The 24423-nt window shown below is 38.6% G+C and overlaps 1 protein-coding gene across 1 annotated transcript in view; it reads left to right on the top strand.

Annotated features, from left to right (window-relative positions):
- Positions 1–24423, top strand: part of ROBO2 (roundabout guidance receptor 2) — a 153705-nt gene that overhangs the window by 80783 nt on the left and 48499 nt on the right. The window contains exons 15-19 of the mRNA XM_031063879.1: positions 4646–4770; positions 7528–7699; positions 13301–13483; positions 22297–22339; positions 23897–24024. Of these exons, the coding sequence (XP_030919739.1) occupies positions 4646–4770; positions 7528–7699; positions 13301–13483; positions 22297–22339; positions 23897–24024 (651 nt within the window). The remainder of the gene's footprint in view (positions 1–4645; positions 4771–7527; positions 7700–13300; positions 13484–22296; positions 22340–23896; positions 24025–24423) is intronic.

Here is a 24423-nt window from a genome sequence, read left to right on the forward strand (position 1 = left end):
TCCTATTGAAAGTGCATCTTAATCATTTACAGTGGTCTCCTGAGGTTTAATTTAGTGCTGATTGCCAAGTACTCTTTAATTCTGGAACAGACTTGCTTATTACTCACTTTTCTCTTTGATTTGTTATGATTATTACCCAACATGTAAGTAAAACTGAAGATAACTTGGTTGCACTTTGCACTTTATGGATGAGGAAATTCAGTGTCCTGCAACGTGTAGAAGAGTGTGCAGGAAGGCAGTTTTGGAAGTCTGATTTGGAATTTGGGATTTTATGGTCCCCAGTTCTTTGTTCAAACTATAAAGCCTATATCAGTTGGTGAAGAATATGTTTGCAGCACTCTGAACAAAGGTTTTTTTAATTAAAATGAAAATTTTAAAAATAGTTTTAAATATTTCTACAGATTTACCTCTTGTCCAATTTCAGTTGATTTTTAGTGCTTATTTAGTTCATCTAACTGTTTCTTGCTAAAGATAAATTAAGAACTACTGAAAAAGAGAGAAGGTCTTATACCTCCTGTCTTTTTCTATAAAATACTTGAGGAATGACATTCTCTTTTATAAACCTTAGCTCCCAGCAGAGTGTGTTAGGTAATTTCCTACCTTAAAGGACACTTTGTTGGTGTGGAATAGCTTTCCACATAGTGAAGATTTTAAAAAAATATTCCTGCCTGCAGATATATACAACTCACAGCCTAGGATCTGCTTTGTAGATTAATATAACCTTCAAGGAGTCTGTTTACAAGAATCTCCTCTGAAAAAACGTCACCATAGAACCCGTAATATTATCACCAGAAAAATGACAGCTCCTGTAAAAAAATTCTTCCTCTTCCTTGGGTGATAAAATTAGGTACTTCCACGAGAAATTTAAGACATTCAGTAGATGCAGTTCTACAGATATTTCCCTTAATTCCTCATATTATCTTTGCAATTATATTGGTGTTCTTGTATTCAAAAATAGTATCAACTAAATGTTTAATGGCAGTGGTTTGCTGCCCTTCCACTGAAGAAAGATGGCAGTCTATTTACAGGTGCTTTGTTGCTTGTGATTCCATTTCAAAAATGAGCTTTTTTTAGACTTGACTTTTAAAGAATGTTAGCTACACTATTTTTAGAAAATAATTTGTAAAAGTGATACGAGTGTTGGAAGTTTTCTTTGCAACATCAAAGCAAATATCCCTGGTAAAGGCAAAGTACAACCGAAAGGTAGTGGCAACTTTCTGCTGGATTGGATTTTATGTGCAATGTAACTTCTGAGGCCTACCTCTAAAAATCAATTTTGCTGCAGTTAGACTTTTCCTCTAGATCAGACATTTGTAACAGTTCAGCATCCATCCATCTCCTGCCTCTTTGGCCTTGTGAAGGTAACAAATGGAATTCTGTTTGGCTGCGTCTGGAAAAGATGAGCAGCGATTTGGGTTCTTTCATATCTGTAAGAAGAAGCTGAGCACTGGAATAATTGACCTGTCAAGAAGCAGGCAAGGTGTTCTCCACAAGCCAGCAGCAAGGGAAATGAGAAAACGGTTTTAAAAATGTTATTTTTCAATGTGATCTGTTTAATAACTGCAGCAGTGTCAGACGAGTGGCTTAATTTATATCACGGTGCCAGCTTACAGAGTGATTTTATCAGAGGGAGGAAGCTGAACTGGTACATTCTAACGTGTACACACATACAGTGAGAGCTAAATCAAAGATTTTATTTTATAAATTTCACTGTTTCTTTCATAGTTTCTCTAGAGACAGATAATTTTTTTTTCTCAGTTGCATCCCCTGTTAAATCTCCTTTGGAATAACATTATGGAGTAGTACTTGTCCTGCATCTTGTTTGTCACCACAAAAATATGACAGGAATGGAAGTCTCCTTAGCTTTTATCAGCTGCTCTCTGTCAGATTCTGCTCACTTTAATGCAGCTCTTAAAATGATATCTCCACAGCTGCATTCATTAGCTGCAATTTTAATTTTGCTTCAAATTTATCCTATGTCCTCAAAAAACCTCAAAAACACCAACACACCCTGGTAGAATATTAACTAGAATGTTCATGCAGTTTAAATGAAAAGAAAAATGAATACAGTATGGGGTTTTTTTTAATTTTAGAGTATGCTATTCATTTTACATTTCTTTTACATTCACACTCCCCTTTTCCCCCAGGTGTGCATATATAAGACGTTATATTTCTGAATGCCCTTTTTTTTTTAGTAGGGAAAGTAAATATGTTTGAGTGAGTTGTTCCATTGTACATAAAACCAAAAAGAGTTATGCAGTGTAAAGCTTTGCCACTTTTATGATTATTATTTTCACATAAAATATTCTAATTAATATCACACCCATACGTTTATTCACGGTTTTATTGTTATTGAATAACTTGAAGACTTTTAAAATGCTAATTTTTTACTGTGCGGCAAATTATTTCACTTGCCATAAAATACACAATGCAACTATTTATTTCACCAATTTTATGCTTTGCACGATTGCAAGGAGTAGCCCAAGGCAACCTTTCCATGCTTCACTCGAGCTGGCTAAGAGTCAAATTGTCCACAATTCAGCTCCATTTCTCCCCTCCAGTTCCCTGTTTCTCTGCAACAGGCAAGGTCACAAGGACTCTACCAAGCATTATTAGCTTTGCAGCTGAACCAGCATCTGAAAATGTAGTTGTCGAAATGTGAAGCCTCCCAGGACTGTAATATGTGTTTCATTTTTCATCTAAAATATTTTTATTTCTGCTGTAATCCTGTGTGGTTCCTTGTCCTCACCTCTGATACCCTAGTTTGAAGTTGCGCGATTCCTGCAGCAGAGCACTCCAATTTTTCAGGGTTATCAGGGTAAAGATTTGAGCTCGGCTCCACGAGCCTGTGCCAGGTCAAGTGCTGAGGAGCTTCCAGTGTGGGAACACAGCCAGCCTCAAAGAAGCTGTGGAGAACAATAGAAATATCTGAATTGACTCAGGAGGCTTGAGCACTTCTGATATCTGTAGCTGTGCTTATTTGTGTTAAACATGCCAGACTTTAATACAAAGGATGCCAGGGGCTCTTGGCTTTTCTAAGAAGCATGGTCCAAGGATGGCCATGGATATCTGTTGAAGACTAGAATTCTGTTGCCATAAAGTTTAGCAGTAAAGAAACCATTCTGGGCACTGGGCTGGAGTCAGGGAGCCTTGACACATGATATGAGATGCCCCAAACCACATTGTTATCTAGGGTTGAAGTTGGGCCAGGAGAGTGATAAATATTTTAGGATCTGGTATGATGTCTACCAGAAGTTTTCAAAATCAGCTTTCATATTTCATATGAAAGGTTTTAAGATCAGATTAAAAGCAATGAAAAATATATGGAGGACAAATTCCACAAGTATTTATTAAAGACAAAGACACCTCCCTAGAACAGAAAGTGTCTAAGCAACAGCCTCCTGTGAACTGGAAAATTGTCCTGGAGAGGTATCACTCCATGCTGGCTTTATTAGTTCACACTTTTCTGGCCTCTTTCTATTAGTTTCATTGAAGACTGGGTAGGTGCACTGGGAGAGATGGAATAAATAAATTCTAGGACCAGTTCCAAGCAGCTGCTATCCATCAGCTCTTCGCCCCAGGGACTATACCTTAATGTAATACAGCCACCCTCGGTGGCCTCGCTTGCCACTGTGGTGAGGTTCAAACACTTGCCTGGGAGCAAGGGAAGGATCAGGGGGGCTGCAAGAAGTTTTAGGTGGCTGAGCAGAGCCATATTAACAGTCCTCTGCCCTGGCAGCCACAGCCATGCCAGGAGAGCCCAGTATGGATATGGTGGATACTCACAGAGGAGAACTTTCCATAGCAGGGCTCCTGCACCACTTCCCTGAGCCAACAGAAGCACCCTGCTGCTGGTGTAGCTGCAAGAGGGGCTTTGTCAGCATAGCTGAGGTCACTAATAACTATGTTTTTAAATTTTTTTTGGCGTTTCTAGACAACAAGCAGGGCTGGCAAGCAGTTGTCTTGTAAAATTGGCCTTGATGTGCAGTGACCAGCCAAACAGCTGTGAATGGTTGAACTGAACATGACTCTGAAGAGAAAGCAATTTGCCTAGGGGCAGAAAGGGGCATAAGTATATATGTGACCTAACTTAGCACCTGCTCTATTCACTAGTTTTTGATGTAAAGCCATGAACATTTTAAGCCTTTTCCAGTTCGGACATGCAGTTCTATGTTTAAACCTGGTATTGTCTCCCTGGAGAGCAAACAAAAAAGGATCATTAAATGTTGGCTGCTCTCATCATTATTAGACCATGTAAAAATAGAAGAACCAAACAGCTTTCAGGCCAGGTGAAGCAGCCTCACATGTGACTTAGTTGATACATCCATAGTTATTCATGCATATTATGGAAAACAAAAGCAAATGTGAGAGCAGTTCCAATGCAAACTTAAGAAGTGCCCAATATAAATAAAATGAGTAGTGATTTGTATTGATTCTCCATTGCTACAAATTCCACATTGTCATTCAGCCCTGTGCTTCTCTTCAGAAGGGCATTTTTCAACATTGTCAGTGCCTGACAAAAGTCCATCCCTAGGAGTGTGAGTTTTCTATACTGCCTGCTTGATCTTGCACTGCTACAGCAAAATACATGTCCTAGCAAATGGATTAATGCCTTGCTTCTGTTTGCTCCCTCTCCTTGGTGTAGCTCCAAGCGCTCCTCCTCAGTCTGTCACTGTCCTGACAGTTGGAAATCACAACAGCACAAGCATCAGCATCTCCTGGGATCCTCCCCCTCCAGATCACCAAAATGGAGTCATCCAGGAGTACAAGGTACACACCATGTCTGATGGGAGGGCTGTGTGTTTAGGGAAACAGCCTGCTTGAATTACAGAACAATAGCACTGTTTATGGATTTAGATTCTGACAGCCTTTACAGCTGCCCATGTAATTATATGGAGAAAGAGGACTGGCTGCTTATGGATTTCTTTATTATTATTATCATTATTATTACTGTTATTATTACTTCTGTTATTTTAAAAAGCAAAAACACCATGAGATTGATATGAAAGAGAGCTATAATTTCTAGCCAGTTTACAGTTATTATCCTTCTAGCTTTTCCCTGCTGTGGAACAAGAAGAAGAGGGGATTTTTTTGTAAGGGGCTTCTGCACTCCAAAGACAGGCAGTGAAGTCCCTGTCTTGGAGTGCCTTCAATGTGTCAGCAAAGCTGGCAGGAAAGTTGCTTCTTATTTCCTCTGCAAAAATGCTAATCCTAACACTGCAAGGTCAAAGTCAAGGACTGTGGTTCTGGGAGAAATTCAAGACTTCTTCCAAGTGCTATCTCTGTCAATATTCAAAACTTAGAGTGCCAGGTTGTTTGCTCGGAAAAACAGTTTGAGCACAACTAGTATATCCAAAGTTTGCTACATGATAGTTTCTTGCATTGGTTGTATTTTCTCCCTTTTTGTTGCTATGATGGCTCAAAATATCCATTCTTATACATTAAATGTTCTTGTAGTCTGTAATTTCATATTAAGATCACTTTTGCACAAGGATATTTTCACAACAATAAAAAAATGCACTCTGTTATTCAGGTGGAGAGAATGATTGGGTGAGGTTCAGCCTTGTTCACAGCATGGAACAGTTTGGTAAATTAACCTTGCTGTGGCTGGACTATATACACCAAATGTGAAATGTTTAATTGAAGTGGATCAGGGCAGCTTTCTTGACAATCCCACAAAGGATGGAAGTGGTGACTCCAGCTTGTTTCACATAAAAATATTTTTTTTTCCCTGCTGTATCTTGAGGGAACACAGCATGAAGAAGGGAGAAAGTGCTTGGCTTCTGAATCAGAAAATGGTTCAACCTCTTCCAGCTTTTCACTTGGTCAGAGGGATGCAGTAAATGCTCGCAATGTTTATGTGTAGCATAGCACTTCTTTTGTTTTGCTTTTTAGTCAATATCAAGATTTATTAATCGCAGAATTTTATTGATCTGATTTTCATACCAATTAATAATTATCCTTTGGCTTAATTAATCTTGATCCTGACTGCAGTATAAGTCAATATAAACCATCCAGGGCTTATAGGCAAACGAGTAAAGCACGCTCCTAAACTACAAAACATGTAGATATGAAACAAAGTGGGCTGATGTCTAATAAAAGCCATGTTCCAGGTGAGTGCTCAGGCCTCTGGGCTGTGTATAAAACCAGCTGGAGTCACTACCTATTACAGCCCTCCTGTGTTAGATTTGCTGGCTGCCTGAGTAGTGAACTGGCTACAGTGAATGGTGCAGGGAGTCTGATGTTTGCTTGAGTATGAAATAATTGCTGAAGTTCCTCAGTGCATTTTCTAACAAATTGAAAGTAGATCTGTTGATTCCACTTCAAGCACCAGAATGCCTGTTAATTCATTCATTAATTAAATGCTTTTAATTAGGGGCATCTCATAGCTGTTGTAACCTAAGACCAGGACAGACAAGGAGTGAAGGAATAAATGCAACAATTACTCGCCTTAATGCATTCTGGCTGGCAAATAGGATCTCACCTTAGGTTTAGGAAAACAAGATAATTTTTTTTTCTCTTCAAATCCTTCTCAGCATTTCACAGAAAAAAAAAGATAAGGTGTGGTAAAACACTGAGCAGGGTCAAAGTAAGTGTAAAGATATTATTGCTGTTGCTTAGATGCATTAGTTTGTCACTGTTAATGGTTCCACCAATAGTGTTTTCTTCTGCTGTTATTTTTATGTAAGTGTACCTGTGATATATTTATGCATTGATTTTCTTGTGTGATAGTAGATGCTTTCTTTAGTAATACAGAAGCAGTATTTGCAGATAGTATTAACTGAAGAAACAGGCCTAGAAGTTAGTTTCAAAATCTCTTAGGAGAATACTTTAAAAACTGCAAGAGGGAGACATAACACTCTGAACTCATAGACTGTTCTCATCACAAAATGCCAGTTGTGATTATAGGGTGGATTTTCTGTTTAATTGGATAATATTTGAGTGAGAAACTAATGTCTGGATTCCTAAATAATGTAACTAATCACAAAGGCAGTGGTAAATATGAGTCTGTGCTTATTCCATTTCAGAAATTTCAAGTAGCCCTCTTGTGCAATGAAAGGAAGTTGAAAAAATTTTGAAAATTGTTTATTCTTTAGTGCTTTAAGAAGAGTTTCACCCTGTGCTCATATCCTTTTGCTATTCAGCAGTAAATTTAGAAGGAAAAAATGTGGGGATTTTTAACACAAAAGGTTTGATAAACAAGATTTTGATTAATGTATAACACATCTTTGCCACTTGGATGATCTGGTCTGTGCTTCTAAGTGTAAACACAGAATTTGCACTCCATGGAGAGCCAGAGTCCAGAGAGGTATTTGCAAGCAGTCTTTGCATCTGCCTTGGTCCTGTGCTAATCTGGGATACCTTGCTAAGCTAAATCATCCCAATTTCAGCAATTCCTGGACAGTAAGATTGTCAATAAGTCCCAAATAAGCGATTGCCATGAAATACCTTGATATGTCATACCTATTTGCGATTGTGTGAGTGTGAAGAATTTCATCTCTTTTAACACATCAACTTTTGTCCCAGATCTGGTGCCTAGGTAATGAGACTCGATTTCATATCAACAAAACAGTAGATGCAGCCATTCGGTCTGTAGTAATAGGTGGCCTATATCCAGGTATCCAGTACCGCGTGGAAGTTGCTGCAAGCACCAGTGCAGGTGTGGGAGTAAAAAGTGACCCACAACCCATAATAATAGGTAAGTTATTGTCTGTTCTGTCATTTTTTTTGCCTGGGATTTTTTATTTTGGTTTTTTTTTTATTTTCTCTCAGAAATGCTTTCATATATCACTTCTGGAAGTGCAAAAATCTGTGGAGGAAAAGACGAGGTTTGGCTAGAGCTAGTTAGTTAGCTTTTGCATCCCACTGCCTGATGGTGTTTTCTTCTCTTCCTGCAGAGTTCTTGCAGACAGTGAAGGGAAGTATGTTCCCAAGACATATGAGAAAATGCTGATTGCCTAGTGAAACGGATTTAATGGTTTGGAGTTTTTTTAAATGAATTTACCACTTCTGCAGGTTGGCAGATGTGTGGAGCCCAAGCTCCCTTTTCCTTCTGTTAAGATTGCTGGAATATTGCCTTACTTGTTCCACTGGTACCTAAGGCACTATTTACCATTGTTTTCTGAATGCTTAAAGCCAGTGTTTCTCAGGTATCCCAAGACAAGCCTCCTCTGAAAGCAAAAGTTGTCTTTAGACCAATTAGAGAGCAAAGGTGGCATTATCATCCCAGCCTTTTTAACAGTTGTTTCTTGGTAGTGGTCTCCATGCAGAACTAATATCCTGACCTGAGGGAAACACAGGTTTAGTTTCTTCTGAGATTTTTCCTGAGTATAAAATATAAAGACGGGAACAATATGGAAGACTAGAAGTAATTATGTTTAGCAAACCTGAAATTTGCTGTGCAAAGCAGAACCTCTTTTTAGTGCACAATACAGGAATTTTGTTGCTTTATCTGTATTATCTAACTTAGCTATTACTTAATGGACATTTGTTTGTTTGTTTGGGGGACTTCTGTTGTTACTAAATATTTTCTTTCTAGGAAATGTTGTCAAGACACTGTCCCAAACATGGACTAGTCTATTATGTGTAGACCCTTAGAAAAGGCCATCCCATAAGCTTTGCTTAAATGTTTACTGATATTCAGGTTCTCCATTCATTAAAACAGAAGCTAGGATACTTCAGCTTTGAAATTCACTGGAGATTTCTGTCTCACTGGAGACAGAAATACAAGAGTGGAAGTGAAGGTAGGACTTGGTTTAAAAAAAGGCAGCCACAGAAACGCCCAAGAAAAGAGGAAAAAAAATATATCCAGAAGTGAAAACAAAAAATTGATTTTTTGAAAATGCAAGAAACCCAGGACCTTTTTTTTTAAATTATTTCACTAAGGGGTCCATCTAACTAGGCAGGAAATACACTGCACTTATTCCAGCAAAGCACAATAAGTGTATTGCATTTTAAGTATATGGGTAGCCTTGTGTCACTTAATGTGTTATGAGTTATACTTGCACCAAAAGTGTTTGCTGGATGATTCCCAGATTTCTTAGGGATATTTATTTGTTCCTTAAATGATCCCAGAATGTCTGCTTCAACAAGTTTGTTTGGTGACATCTTTGCACATTTGAGAGTCATTTGCATGAAAAGTAACAGGAATAGTTTCTGTTGGATTATGTTTCTGTTGTCATTTCTGGGGTTTTTTTGGAACCTGAAGGTGGGTGTGGTTACATTACATATATGGTCTGTATCTCCCTTTTCTTTAGGCCCAATTTTGCTATTGATTATGAGTTGCTAGCAGTTATTTCTCAGACTATAAGTTTCCTTGATGAATGTAACAAGATTTAGGTGATACCATTTCTCAAAAACCTGAGTTGGCACCATTCAATGTTTGAATGGGAATCAAAATCATAAAATATGAAAATTATTTTTAAAGTAAATTTTAAAAAAAACTAGTTATATGGATTTAGAGTGAGCAAATAAGTAAACCTCAAAACATCATAATGAATGGGAAAGCATTATTGAGTTATTATAATAGAGTTCTATATGGTCTGGTGCTTATCTATACCATTTAACAACTTGCAAGCAGAATGAACAGCTCCAGAAATGCTGAATTATGGAGAGAACAGGTCAGTGATGCAGGCGAGTTAAGCTGTATTTCTAAGCAGTAAAAACTTTTAATAGTCATGAAATACAGAGTTCAGTGTATAAAAAGAGGTGTTATTTTTAAATACGGGATTCATTCTTCTAAAAATGTTTCAGACTTTTTTTTTCTGAAAATAACTGTTTTTCATGGTGGATAATCAACTACTGACCTCCGAGAGTAATTTTAGATAACAGACCTGTGACAATCCAGAAAGAAAAAAAAAAAAAGGAGAATAGGAAGCAGTAGGAAGTATATGATTCCTTTAGTTAGAAATTGTCTCACTATTACAGGAATCCTGTGCCCATACTTGAAGCAGGATGTTGAAAAATTTTACAGAAGACTCAAAGAGGATCAAGAATAAAACTTTTATGATCACTAATGATATGCTAAAAAATATTCACTTGGCAAACCAGAAGTAAAATTGGAGATAAGGGCAATGCTGGTTAATGCTGTAGCTATTATTTCTCTTCATCAGTTGGCCTGGTCCCTCTTACATTCCATCATTGGCATAATGATATGAGGAACAGCTGCAAACTTTCACAGTAATAGGTACAATCGAATCTGATGTGTCTAATTAATTTTTGGTCCGACAAATTAGTTTTGTTCTTCATTACTCTCCAATGGGAGGAAGATATTATATTTCATTATGGTTTTGTCTTCAGGAACAATGGAGCGTTGCAGGTTGCACACTTCCCTTGTCTATGTTCTAATTAGTTGAACTGACAGCATTGTTACAGAACCACCTGCAGTATATGAAATAGTACACTGGTACCTTGGATGACATATTTATTACTTCTGCTTAAATATAATATGAAGAAGTACAAGACTAATGCTGTTTGTTTCCCCAACCCCCAACAATTATATTAATTTTATCAAAAGTCAGTGGGTAACATTCATCTGTCTCCATTTATTCTTCTGTCATCAAATTCACAAAGCATATGTTATTTTGACATTTAAATGAATTATTACTTTTGCAGTTGTAATTGCTAGGCACAGAAGGGTAAGAGCAAACAGCCAGACTGCAAACTTTAGAAGGTAATTTGGAGACAGATTGTATCTTCCCCTAGAAGAGGCAAAGCGTACAATCCACTGAAACCTCTTCCCAGGCACTTTGCAGTTTGCTCTCACATCCTCCCTTTTCAAAAGACTGTTTTCTGGTCTTAGAGAAGACAGGATCCTCAGATGTTTTGGAGGCTTTAGTGAAAAGAACTCATTCTTAAATCCAGGAGCGTCCACTCCCCAAGCTGGTGTCTCCAGCACTTCCCTGCCTGCTCTTCTCCTCAGTAGCACAGCTGTGTCTGAAGCAGTGCCAAGACTACCTGTTTCCTTTCTGTCCCACTGCTTTGGCCTCTCCTCCAAAGGGCGCAGAAATTAACTGCAAGTTAATGGTAATTAGAGCAACTCCAACTCCCATGCTGATTTCTACTAGAAAATCGATTTTGTGTCTGGAGGAGCATGCCATGGAGAGCCCCTTTCTATTAGTTTTACTGTCAGCCCTTCCTCTTTCAGCACTGGGGTGCTCCTATGGATTGGTTCCATGGGCAGAAAACAACGTGGAAAATCAGATAAAGCAGCCACTGCTGCCTGCTTTCTTTCCTTGCCACAGCTGCTCAGTGAGTTTCATTCTCACTGAATCAGGTCTGGAAGCCATTGGGTCTTTGGCAGTGGCAGGACAAAAGATGCAAGTATGGCAAAGGACAGCTGCAGCTCCCAGAGCCCGATGCTGGTAAAGCTTCCAGCATGGCCAGTATAAACTGGTGCATGACACCTGTACTGGGGCACTTTTTGTACATCTGGCAGCATCTTTCTGTGGGACCTATTCTGCTTGCTGGGAACCTGTTTTGCTCCTTGCCCAGAATGACTGAAAGCAAGCCAGGCTCTAGCACAGCTTCCACCGTCTGATTGCCAAAGCAGACAGTCCTCAGCAATAAATATTGCTGTGGTGCTGAAAGAGAGGAAGCCCAATAAACTCATCAGCAGTGTGATAGCAATGGCATGCAGGGCACTGCATTTCTCCCTGATTCACCCAGCCCAGCTCTGAGCACCACTGAGGGCCTGAAGCTGCATCTTGCCAGGGGCAGTGCTGGGCAGAGGCAGTCCCAGAGGGACCCTCTCAAAGGGGGACCCTTTTCTAAAACATGGCTCTGTGAAATCTGGGTCACCTGCAAAAAGGTGTCTGTGGAAATGGGGCTGGAAGTGTCAGACTTCTCAGATCTGCTCCAACCAGAGACCCTGAGTGCTGCCTTTAGGCTGAAGCCAGCGAGCTGCTCTGCTGGAAGAGGTACATCTAAGCATTGCTGAATTATAGAAAATGAATATACATTTTCACAGCATGGCTCAATGATACAATACTTCTAATAGTTTCCTCCAAGTGACTATTTCAGTGTTTTACTGCAATGTTCAACTACCTTTATGTGTGTGATAGACTCTCATAATTGAGAATCATATTGTTTGCATCTTCTTTGTCTCAATAGAGTAGCTACTCCTGCAGCTCTTCAGCGTGCATGCAGGCATCTGGTAATATTGCATAAACATTTCAAGGATTGAGCTATATAAATGCTTTTACTGGAAATGATGGATAATCTTTCATGAATTTCAAAACTGCAGATGTGGGCAGTTTATATAAAATATGCATAGAATAAAATTTTAGGGGTTTTTTTTAGAAAAATATGTTCTGCATTTCCTAATTTTAAAAGTAACTATTTTTGACAATTTGAAAGGGCTGGCCCTGGAACTATATGCTTTAGCATTTCCTGGATTTCCATTCAGATTTTTATGGGCATTTGTTTTCAAGCTAAATGCCAAGCTTTTTCTTTTAGAAAAGTTCCCTTTTAGAGAAAGAGGGGCAAAAAACCAACAGGACTATCTACTGTAATTTGCAGTTTCTGTTGTGATATATAATTTAAGATTCTATATAGTAATTTTTTGATGCATGTCACTTTAATTGGTACTCCAAGTAATAATTATTTCTTGCAGGTTGATATTAAGAATTTGCATGCATATTCTAGGTGAAAAAAATACCATCTGTTGCTGTGATTGTTCAGTGCTTACAGTTAACTGTGTTAAAGATGGTACATTTAGAATTTGTATGAACTGCTTTCCCCTTGAAATAATTGCTGGAAAATGCATCTTTGCCCCAGTGGAAAGTGTATTTATTTTATTGTTAATTTCAAATTTGGAAGCTAGCATTCAGGGAAAAAAAATGAGTTGAGTAAGATTTTTTGGCCTTCTTCAAATGTAGCATATTTTGTGTCTGGATTACTCATTTGGAAAAAGCTATTTATTGATTGCTTGATTTATTTTTTATCAGTTTCCTGTGATCAGTTTTCTCATTATTGCATTCTGTCTATAATTATGGAAAAACAAACTAACAAATATGTGTATTGTTAAAAAAAAAGCTCTGGATTGGCATCTGTTAGATTACTAGGGAGTGTGCTATGGGTCTGTCTTTGCAAATATATATCTGCAAAATGGCTGTGGATTTACTCTAGAAACACTGAGATTGTGGTGTGCATTGCTACTTCCTAAAGTTCTTCTACTGTGGGTAATTCTTTTGAGATCCATTACTATTTTTTAGAACCCTTTAATTTGTGTGTTTAATTTGTTCCGCTGTGTGTTGCAGAATCCAGAATAACCACATTCTGTTCAATTTCTCTTGTGCAGGAGGTCGCAACGAAGTTGTCATCACTGAAAATAACAACAGCATAACTGAGCAAATCACTGATGTGGTGAAGCAGCCTGCCTTCATAGCTGGCATTGGTGGTGCATGTTGGGTCATCCTCATGGGTTTCAGCATCTGGCTGTACTGGAGGAGAAAGAAGAGGAAGGGGCTCAGCAATTATGCTGGTAAGAGCAGTGACCTTATTGCCATCTCAGCAGATGCTAGCATAAAAAGAACAGAAGCTACTAAACCTACCTAAAAACCACACTGAACTTACAAAAAGTGTCCTGGGTGACTTCTGTATGCTTGTTTTAAATGTATGCTGTGAAACTGCTGGTGTATGAGAAGCTTTAAATGCATCGCTCGGTACCACATTTCATCATTATCATAAGGCAGTATTTTTACATCTCCAGCACATCTAGCATAAAAAAGTACAAAGAGAATTAGCTGTTCCTCTTGCCCCTTTCTCAGAAGGCACTCTCTTGGCAGTGCAGCATAATTTGTGTGCTCAAATATGAGTTAGACTAGACCCTTACAAGGAAAGTTAGAGATTTTGTCTTCTCCTTCTTCTTTCCTGTGCATTTCCATGTCTCTGAAGCCATGTGCATGGCAGATAAATGAAGGTATTTAATCAGTGACTTCATACCTGTAGTTGGAAGAGTGATGTATTAGACAGAGAAGTGTTGTCAAAATTTACCTAAGGCAGAAGCCATAATCAGTTTTGTCTTGGAGGCAGAACATCTTTGAACGTTCTCTTTCATTTAATGTTTGTTCCAGTTATAAATTAGTTTTTGAAAACTACATTTGGAAAATTAAATAGTCTTGCCAAATGAAAATATTTTCATCTTTCCCCAACCTTTATTTTGTATAATATTCTGTTTTCAGGATTCTTATGAATTTTTGGGAAGTCAGGTGAACTGTCATAAAATGGGTTACTCTGAAGTTTAACACACAAAAACCCCAATTCTTCAAATATTACAGTAGGTTCTCTTGTAGTCCTTATTAACACTTAAAAAAGAGAAAATATTTGCCCAGTTGAAGACAGAGCATATTTAATGTTTACATTATATCACATGTAAGTTACACAAGTGCCCTTCTATTTACAAGTTATCAAATGAGAAACCAAGGACTCAGGTTCCCTAAATGGCTGAGCAACAACTTGCCAAAAACCAACAATCAGTCACAGCCAAATTGTTCCCAGTTCAGTTCAGCCATAGTCAGACTCCTCAGTGTCCTGACTGGGCTCACTAAACCAGTAGGAAACGATTCCATGCTGGTTTTCAATCCTTCCTGCTGCATTTGTTTTCCACTGGCTTAGTGAAAGGACAAGATGAGCAGGGGAAAGAGAGGAAGGGGAGGCCGGTGGCTTTTGGTCCTTCTTGGTTTTTGTGGAACCTCACCTTGTGTCACCACATGATCTCTGTCATTCATGGGTTTGCTTTTTGTCCCAAGGTGGTTTTTTTCTTTCATTTAGTAGCAGTAACTTCTACTGTCTGAGGGGTGGGGTTGTTTTCACTGAGAAGTTAATATATATCTCAAACACTTATACATGAAATATTGTTCTAGACCCCAAGATTTTTTCATTCTAGAGACAGCTGTGCTGTTATTTCTCTTAGGAAGTAGTCCTACCTAAAGTTTTGGACACAAACTGAGACTAGATTTTTCTTAAAAAGGAGGATTATTAGTCCTGTATGTGAGTTGGCATATTGGGGTGAGGGAGAATTGAGAGCAGTCTGTTATAACTTGGAGAGCATAGCTGTAAAGAATTATGAACAGCATGTCTCGTGCAACTCATTCCTTCTCACGGCATTTGCTGCATCTAAGTGTGATGTGAACATCGATTGCATCATGAAATTGTGTATGCTTTCAGCAAGGAAAGTGGATAACAGATCATGCTTCAGAGCTCATCCTAATGTTTACAGCTTGGAGTACGGCATGTCCTCACAGAGAGTCTTCAAATGTGACTGTCAAACTCCACTGCTCATCTTCCCAACCATCATTTCTCATTGGCTGCTGGCTGGTTGGTGCTTTAAGCTCAGCTGTTATGTCCTGCTTATGATATTCATCCCCAACTGAGTGATTTCCAGAGGAGGCTCGTGCCCTGCAGTTGGCTCTTTGTGTCAGGGTGTGTAACTCACAATGTGTTTGCTTTCTTGTTTTGCAGTTCAGTCCTTCACCTTCACCCCTGCAGGTACTGTCCATTAGTCTGTCTCTTACCGCACCAACACACCATTTCAAGCTTTAGCTATCAAAGTGTTTATGAACATGTGAGATATGAAGAATTAAAACCAAGCATAAGGAGAAATACTCTGGCTGCCTATCTGTGATAAAAATGTAGCATTCATTCTCCTCCAGATTCCAGGGAAAAGTAAAATCTACCACCAATAATGTCTCTGTCACTATAAATCTGCATACTTAACTCACCTGACTTTCTGAAATGCAGTTTTGAAAGTAATTTTCAGGACCAGATGCTTGAAATAACTTAACACAAATGAGCATTATTCATATATAACTGAATTTTGATTTTGAGTTTAGCAGATCCAAGTGGAGAAATGAAACTTTCTTCTACTTCAGCTCTCAATTATGTACATGTTTGCCTTACTGTGAGGTTTTTAGACCTTCAAGCAATCTAATCACTAACTGATTCATTCATTGACTTTACAAGGTTTTGAAATTGAAATGGTTTTCTCTTACTACTCAGCTCAGAGCTGGTATCCTATTTTTCTTATCTTTAAAAAGATAGCATACAGTAGACTGTTATCATAAGTATGATTAAAGATATGTGAAGGATAAATGAAGAGGGGCTGAAACAGCAGGTTGCAACCACTTTATTCAGTGTATGAATACCCACAGGAAAAATAGGGTATATAATTATTAATAATAATTACCACAAACAATTCATTTCTGCTCTTGTACCTAATATTGAGATTTAGAAGTTCAAAAATAATTGTGCCTCAGCATTAGAGCACTGAAGGCTGATAAATCTCAGTGTTTTCCAGCAGAAGCCTGTCAAGTTTTATGGGTGTAGTTTGGCCCCTCAGTTGCCTTTACCAGAGCTGTCTCCTCATGCTCAGTAGCTGCTTTCTCACTCTCTTGCTTGTCTTCAGCCACAGCTTGTGTTCAGCTTAGCAGGACAGAGCAGATGACCAAAGGTGGTGGTGTGTGCCCAGGAGCCCATGACATTGTGAGGGAGAAATGTCCTTGTGGAAAAGCTCTGGGGGCTCAGGATTGCTCCCCTGGCTTCCAGGCAGGTTTGGTCAGGTTACTGTAAGCTATGGCACAACACATCCCACCCTAAAGACTTTACTGCCTTTTCTTTGAGGCACAGCACAGTTTTTCCAAAACTAAATAATACATCTTTGCATTTGGTTCCTATGACTGTGCCTCTGTCAGCTGTCTCGAACTGTGGTGCATTTTTACTGTTCTGTTTGTGGCATGCATTGGCATGACACAGGGCTGTGCTGGAGCCACAGGGTCTGAGCATGATTTCATGCTGCTGATCCACATCTGCTGGGCAACTGGGATATATCAGAGGTACTGCCAAAAATGTTCCTTTTTCAAAGCAGTTTTGACATCTTGTGGACTTTTTAGAACTATTATATTTCCTGGCTTGTACTAACTTTTGGAGGAATGGAGGACCTAAGTCCTGCAGTAATTGAGTCCAAAATTATTTTTTTTAGTTTTAAAATGTATTTTTCTTATGACAGAACATAGTGGATGTTTCCTATCTTTAGACCGAGAGGTCCATAACAAACTTTGTTAATTCTCTAATATTTGAATTTGCCCTTGATAATATCATTCAGAAAGACATGCTTGTGTAGGTTTGACACTCACAACTGTATGTTGTTCCCTTCAAAGTTATGGTTTATAAATAGTTTGAGTTTAGATACAATTATTTAGACAGTGGTATGTAGCTTTCAGAATCTCCTCAGAGACAGCTGTCAGTGAAGTTTTACTAAAGATGAATTTATCCTAATATACTCAGATTTTGAGAAGGTACACATTTTTTGTTCTGACATCTGCTTTAAATTCTTCCTTCAGAGAGTTGCTGAACATACAGATTTAAATGTGTGGTAGGGAATTGAATCTATTAGGTACAGAATTGAATCTATTAGTGTAACAATTATATACTTACTTCATTTCACACTCAGGAAAAAATCCCCTGTTATTTCTGATGTGAATATTTTTGTTTTATTTTTCTTCATCTGTATTTGCCTGTGTGTAGAAAATACAACACTAAAAATAGTTGTTTAAAAGTCCAAATTCATGCAGTTTTTAAATTACTTGCTAAAAAATGTTCTTTTGGGTCATTTGCAGATTATGGGTCATTCACTAGGACCACTTGTTATTTGTATTCTGTTACTAGGCTCCTGAGATGTACAATTTCTGCTTTGAGACTGTACCACTGGAACATGTGTGGGAGAAGAGCAAACAGCAAATGTCAGGCAGTTTGTAAAGATTTGTGTCAGGGCGGAATAACTGATCGAGTTCAATACTTTTAGCTTTCTGTCTTTGTGAATATTCTCATAAGCTCTGATCAATAGCTCAGATGGTCACAAATAAAGTGGCATTGATAATCACAGCTAAATCTTTTTAGCTATTTTCAGTTGAACTGACTCCAGTAGTTACTGAGCCACAATTCTGTATGTCACTGTTCTTCCCCTTCCCTTTCCACCATGACTCGCCAGGCCTTGATTCTCAGTAATATCAGTGCTACAAAACACAAAATTTAGCTAAGATGTTTGTTAGATTACTGTTGGTAAGTAGTAATGTCACCATCTGTACAAGGACTATGCATCTTTGTGACCATGCCATACTCTCAGCAAAACCAAATCTGGCACAAGGACACTAAAGACAACTGTCATCCCTTTTCAACCATTTCTCCTGTAACATAAAGAATGGTCTCACTTTTGTGAGTTTGTGTGAAAGCTAAAGTACTACTGCACTGTTTGGGTGGGGTATTTTGGGGGTTTGCTTGTTTGTTTGGGGGTTTCTGTTTGTTTTTTTTATGCTTATCTTTCCTCTGCCCTCAAACTTGATGTGCCAGTACCCACTCACCAGAGTATTCAGGTGTTTTCAAGTGTCTAGGCCATCAGTCATACGAAAAAAGTAAATATGTATTTCAACTTACAAATAGGTAAGCTTATTTAGTGACTAGTGCTTCTTGGGATTAAAGATTTTTTGAAACCCAGTAAATAGAAAATGAATTAAAAATAGATAGAGAATCATGGAATGTTACACATATTATGTGCAACTCCTGAAACTGTTAAATGAGGATAAACTATGTGACAGAATCATCCAAAGGTAGACAGAAGATTTGATGGAATTTTTATGTGCTGATTATCTGTTCTGAGTTAATGCTTATTAAAAGAGGATTAATCTACATTCGTATTTGAGGAACAGCTTATCAGTAAAAGGAATGAGACTTGGCTGGCAACATTAAAGTTTTCATTTGCAGTAGGAAAATGTGGCCTACTAGAGATAGGCATACAGAAAGCTTTCTAAAGCTTTCTAAAGCTTCCTTGCCTCAGAATGTCGACTTACTATACATTCATATTTTTCCAGTTCTAGCAGGCATGAAGATTAGGTTTAACCTTGTCAGATAATATTAGTAAATGGTTTTGGTACCTCCTTATATATTTAATAAAAAGCATGTGAAAAGCTCCTTAACATATGCTGGTTTTCATACAAATATATACAATATAATTTCCTGAAATATTTATGCATTTAAAATGCACTTTGGATTATATTTCTGCATTTTTGCAGTCCTTGAAGTATAGGCTGGTGGGGATTCCTTCAAAATCTCTCTATGCAGAGGTTATTTTTTCATCTTCTTTTGAAAACCAATCTCATCCCTGCAGGTCTTCAGCCTTTCTAAGAACATGTATCAGATGCAAAGACTGCTGAAAGAGCTTTTTTGCTTCCTTGGTGATAAAAAGCAAGGAAGATAGGTGGGTCAGTGATAGGGACATCCTTCCCTCCCTCCTCTTACATTGCCCCTTGAAATTGCTCCGCTGCTTTTTGAAGTGGAGACAGGATGAATAAAGCCAGCTGTCTGTGTGTTTTATTTTTACAGTGACATCTACAAGCCTGCATTGCATTAAGTATGCTCCTATTCAGGCGTTTCGACTTGTTTTGTAATTGCAGAAATCAAACTGCAGGAAAAAATGCTGACAAAATGTATGGCAGGAATGATAAACATAGTGCTTTTTTTGGCAGCCTGACCATATCTTCTGTTGTTAGCTGTCTTGCCTTTCACAACATTGATGCTAAAAGAAAGGCACCACTTAGGGATGGCATCAGGAATATGAGGCTTTTTTGTAGCATCCCAGTGACATGGCCACACTTCAAGAAGAATTTTGGCGAGCTTAATTGATATTCCAAAGCATTTTACACTGAGCACATTAAATAAATAAAATGCTTTCTGGTTTATTTTCTCATTGAGATTATGACCATGCTGACCATTGGTGTACAGGGTGAAGGGTAAACAAAAGAACCTGTTTCCCTCAGTCTTCCCTAGGAAAAACAATGTCACTGCAAGCTGAACCTTTCTTCTAAAGATGATGCATATATACTGGGAGAGTGTAAGATGATTTAACACAGGAAATAAAAACAAACCGAACAAAACAGGAAACAGTTCCTACCACTAGGACACGCAGAAGAAAAAGGAGCAAATTCTGTGATCCTTGTTTTTTTTCTCAGCAATCTCTTATGCCTCAGCCAACCTGCAGCAATTATGGCTCTAGCAAAGAGGTTTCTATGTCATGTCTTCTTGATGGAGCTCTCATGGCATGCCTGGGAGTTTTTCCATGCTCTCCTGCCCAGAAAATAAAAAATGTCAGGGAAACATTGCTGAAATCTCCTGCTAGTTCCTCAATTTTAGCTTTGCTTTACAAAGGTACACAGGAATATAAATATGGTGTGGACCACAAATATTATTGGGTTTTTTCTTCTTCATATGAAATGCACATTTAAAAGCTCACACACCTGTACATGCTATATGAGGGGCAACAAAATTACCTCAAAATAATTTCTGATGGATGACAGTCTAAACAAGAGCATTAATACAAGCAGTTTTCAGACAATATGTTTTATTGCAATTCCCTTAGATCCGTAAACTTTATTTATAAGGGTTGTTATCAAAACAACAATCAAAGCCTTTGTTTCTCATTTTCTTTATTTCTTGTCACTTTGACAAATGCAGAAAGTTGGAGAAATCAGGTATTAAATTTGGAGGAGAGGAGGAGGAAGGAAACAGCATCTAATATGCTATTGACCAAGATACTTGGAAACAAAGCCAGGCAGTCCCCACATCTTGGCATAATCACATATGATATGCACAGCACTTCAGATTATTCACTTTTAAGCAATGAGTGGAAGTCATTTGACAGCCTGTTAGATACCACGTGAATGAAAGTAGCATTGCTTCTAAAATTAATTACCCACAATGTTTTACCATGTCTTGTTTCTCAAAGCAGACCTTTATTTAGTACTTTCCATACTTGCATTTTGATTTTCTTTTCATTAATTGGTTTGATTACACCCTTTCAAAATTCAGCTATTAACCATTTTGATGTGACATCTGACTGCAGTGATTTTCTGATATTGGTATTAGTCTGCTGTGCAGTGAAGGGTAATTAATCACCCTACTATTCTTCCAGCAGAGCTTCCAGAGGGGCCAGTTTTGTCCCCTTTGCTGAATGTACACTGTGAAATTACTCTAGGAGTTAATAAAGTAACAAGGATTCTAGACGGTATCAGAAGAGTTTTCCCAGTGGCTTTATGTCATTGCTTATTTTTTTAATGAACACAGAATTTCTATTGGCTGTAGTCATTTTGTCTGATTAGAATAGTGTGTAATAGAAAGCCTAATCCTGAGTTAGTGTAGTTTGGACTAATACTTGGTAAATCTTGCAAATATTCTGTGAGCTATAATTTACTGATGGGACCACCTGTCTTACAAAGGTAAATAGTATTTCCAAATGAAGGTCTATTTTAGATTTAGCTGGTCACAACTCTTCCATTCCTCACTGAAATTCAAATCCTCATCCAGTCAGAGGCCTTTAAGGCTGCAGGTGTCCAGGACATTGGCATAATTTAATAGTCTGCCTTATCTATGCCTGACAATAAATAATGGGATATTGCCACTGAGAACCAGAGTAGTCTGTTGGCCTTGATTCAAAATATTTTTTCAGTGTTTCAGAAAAGATCATCAAGTGTTGTCAATTAGCATCTCACCAGTAATGTGGGTTTACATATATTGCTCTGAAATGTAATCCTGTTAATAGATAGATAAGGGAGAGGCTGGTTTTTTTCAAACACTCGTGAATGGAGAGATAAAAACAGTTGTCTCCCTCTGATTATGTCCTTGGCATCCCCCATGGATGGAAGACTGGAAATGCTTTTTTCTTCCCGGTGGCGCTGACATGTATGCATTTATGTGTGGGTGCTGGTTCTTAAACTATACTTCTAATGGAAAAGGTGCAGCTGGATGCTTTTTTCCATCCCTTCAGCTGTAATAGAGCTGCCACCTCTTTGTGTTTGTCCTGGGAAATGACATATTTGTGTGGTGACATTATATTACTGCATTACGACATGATGTTATTAACTCACTGCTGCAATGTCATTATGTACTGAAGCAGAGGCATGCCAAGAAAACAATTTGATCACATGGCTCAGACTTGCAATGCAAAGTCAAATGAGGGGGCCTGTGGTGAATTCAGGCCTTTTGCCCAGGTGGCTGCTTTGCCTTGCAAGGTACAGAGCAATCAGTAATGTGCAGTGAAATCCTAAGTGACCTGTAGCCCCAATGTGCTTGAGCCTCTTCTTGTCATTTCTGTACTTTGTTATGGGATGATGCCAAGAGACCTCCGACCTCGGACGCTGAGCAGTTTGAATTGTTACTTTTAATTATTACTAATTGATTTTTCCCTGTCTTATATGTGTGTCTGTATGTTTGTTTGTTTGTTTGTTTGTTTGTTTTCATACCAAAACACAGTCACCTTCCAAAGAGGAGATGGAGGACTAATGAGCAATGGAAGGTATGTTTCTTTGTATAAAGGCCTTTCCACTGTGTTTGTTTTTAAAGTAAGGGATCTGAAAAATGCTATAGGTGATGCACTTGGGTCATAGCCCATCATTGGGAAGACTGATAGCTCTAGGAGGAGTTAAGTAGCTTACCACAAGGTTTAATGACCTATCTGTTGTGCACTTTGGAAGAAACAAGCCCAGATGTTTCATATCTCCCAGATGTCCCGGAAGAAATGAGTAGTAAATATCAAAAAGAATGTGTTCATTTGTTACTGGGATGTTTATTGCATTAATTAGACATTAGCAAATGAAGTTGCTGTTGTTTAAGACTCCTTATTGGCTCCCCCTAAATTGCTGTGAGTGAACAATTACACTTAATCGATCACAAAATAAATGATTCATGGATGATGAATAGGCTGTAGATTGATAGGACTGGATTCCACAACTTTGGCTACTCAATTGAAATTGATAAAAGCTGATAACGGGCCCATATATCCTCATCTATTTTCCCTTTGCCAATATGGAGATTGTAATTAGGCCCTGGTAATAACTTCCAATCTCCTGTTTAATCAATATTTTAGCAAAAAGAGATTAGGCCTAATGAGAGCGAGTAGATGTGGCGAGAATGCGGCTGGGCCGTCTTATTGCCGTTTCCATAGAAACGGATGTTTCTCTTAGGGATTGTTCCAGGCAGGGGTCTGGAATGCTCAGTGATGGGAGATGCTGCTCCAACTTCACCAGTGCTTTAATAACCCAGGGAAGACACGGAACTGCAGACGGCTTTTTGTTTTTGTGTGGCAGGAAAGGGGGTCTGCAGCAAATGATTTGTTTCCCCTGCTGCACACGAACACAAACAATCCACCTGCCTTGCTAAATTTGGGTTTATCCTGGGGTGAGAGAGACGCAGTGCCTTGTGGCCTAAATGTGCCTCCTCTTTCACCATGCTCCCTGTTTAACACTGCTCTCAGAGTGGGAATTACAGGGATATGAAAGCCATGCAGCAGTGGTGCACAGAGATAGCTGTGGACTTCCCATTAATCCTCCTCAAACCTGTTTGCCTCTAAACCATCCAAGAGTGCTCGAAGAAAGAGTTACCAGCCTGTAGATGACAGGCATGCATTTGGGATGCAAGGGAAGGAAGAAATAGTAGCCCAAAGTCCTGGAAATGGCTGATATGGAGCAATCAGTTTGAGTGATGGCTCCCTCGAGGTGGTAATTTATCATTCAGCCCTGGCATAGGATCCCATGATGGTGCTGCCTAACTCCTGTTTCACACAGACAACGGAGTTCATTTGGATTCTGGCAGAGTCACGATGGATGCCTAGTCCCTCTTCTACTGACAAAGTTGATTTGTATATAACCTTAATTAACTGCTCAAGGTCTTTAAATCATCAAAGGCTATACAGTTGTAATTTGAAATAAATTAAAGTCTCCTAAACTGATAGTTACCTATGGTGTTAGAAGAACAGTGATATGCCCTCTTCCATAACTACTTATCTCACCGGTATTGTAATTTTATATATATGTATATATTTGTGTGTATATCTCTTTTTCTTATTCTGCTGCAGTCGACCAGGTCTGTTGAATGCCAGTGACCCCAGTTATCCTTGGCTTGCAGACTCTTGGCCTGCCACTAGTCTGCCAGTAAATAACAGCACTAGTGGACCCAATGATCTTGGGAATTTTGGTCGTGGAGGTAGGTTTCCTTTTATTAAGTCACCCAATATTATAAAATAGGCTTCCATTAGTTAACATCCATGATGAATGCTGTGTAATATTTTTATCATTACAGTTCATTCTGTGTGTTTCTTTCTTTCTAGATTTGATTGAAAATTGACTTGAAAATGTTCCTTTCGCTTTATCTCTTTTTACTTTCTAAAAATGTAGGTCTGGTTTGTAATTTGTCCCGCACTGGTGAGACAGGGTCTGATTATGATGTCAAGGGAAATGTGTTTGTGTCTCAACCTCATTCCCTTTTTTGTGGAGAAGAGCAGTGTGCCATGCAGAGCAGTATAGCCAGGGATGGAGGATGTCCATAAGAGGAGAGCACTGGAGGTGCAGGAAAGATGTTCCTTCAGCAGAAGGACATGGGAAC

Source organism: Geospiza fortis, unplaced genomic scaffold, assembly GCF_000277835.1.
Source record: "Geospiza fortis unplaced genomic scaffold, GeoFor_1.0 scaffold574, whole genome shotgun sequence".
In the NCBI taxonomy this organism is placed as follows: domain Eukaryota; kingdom Metazoa; phylum Chordata; class Aves; order Passeriformes; family Thraupidae; genus Geospiza; species Geospiza fortis.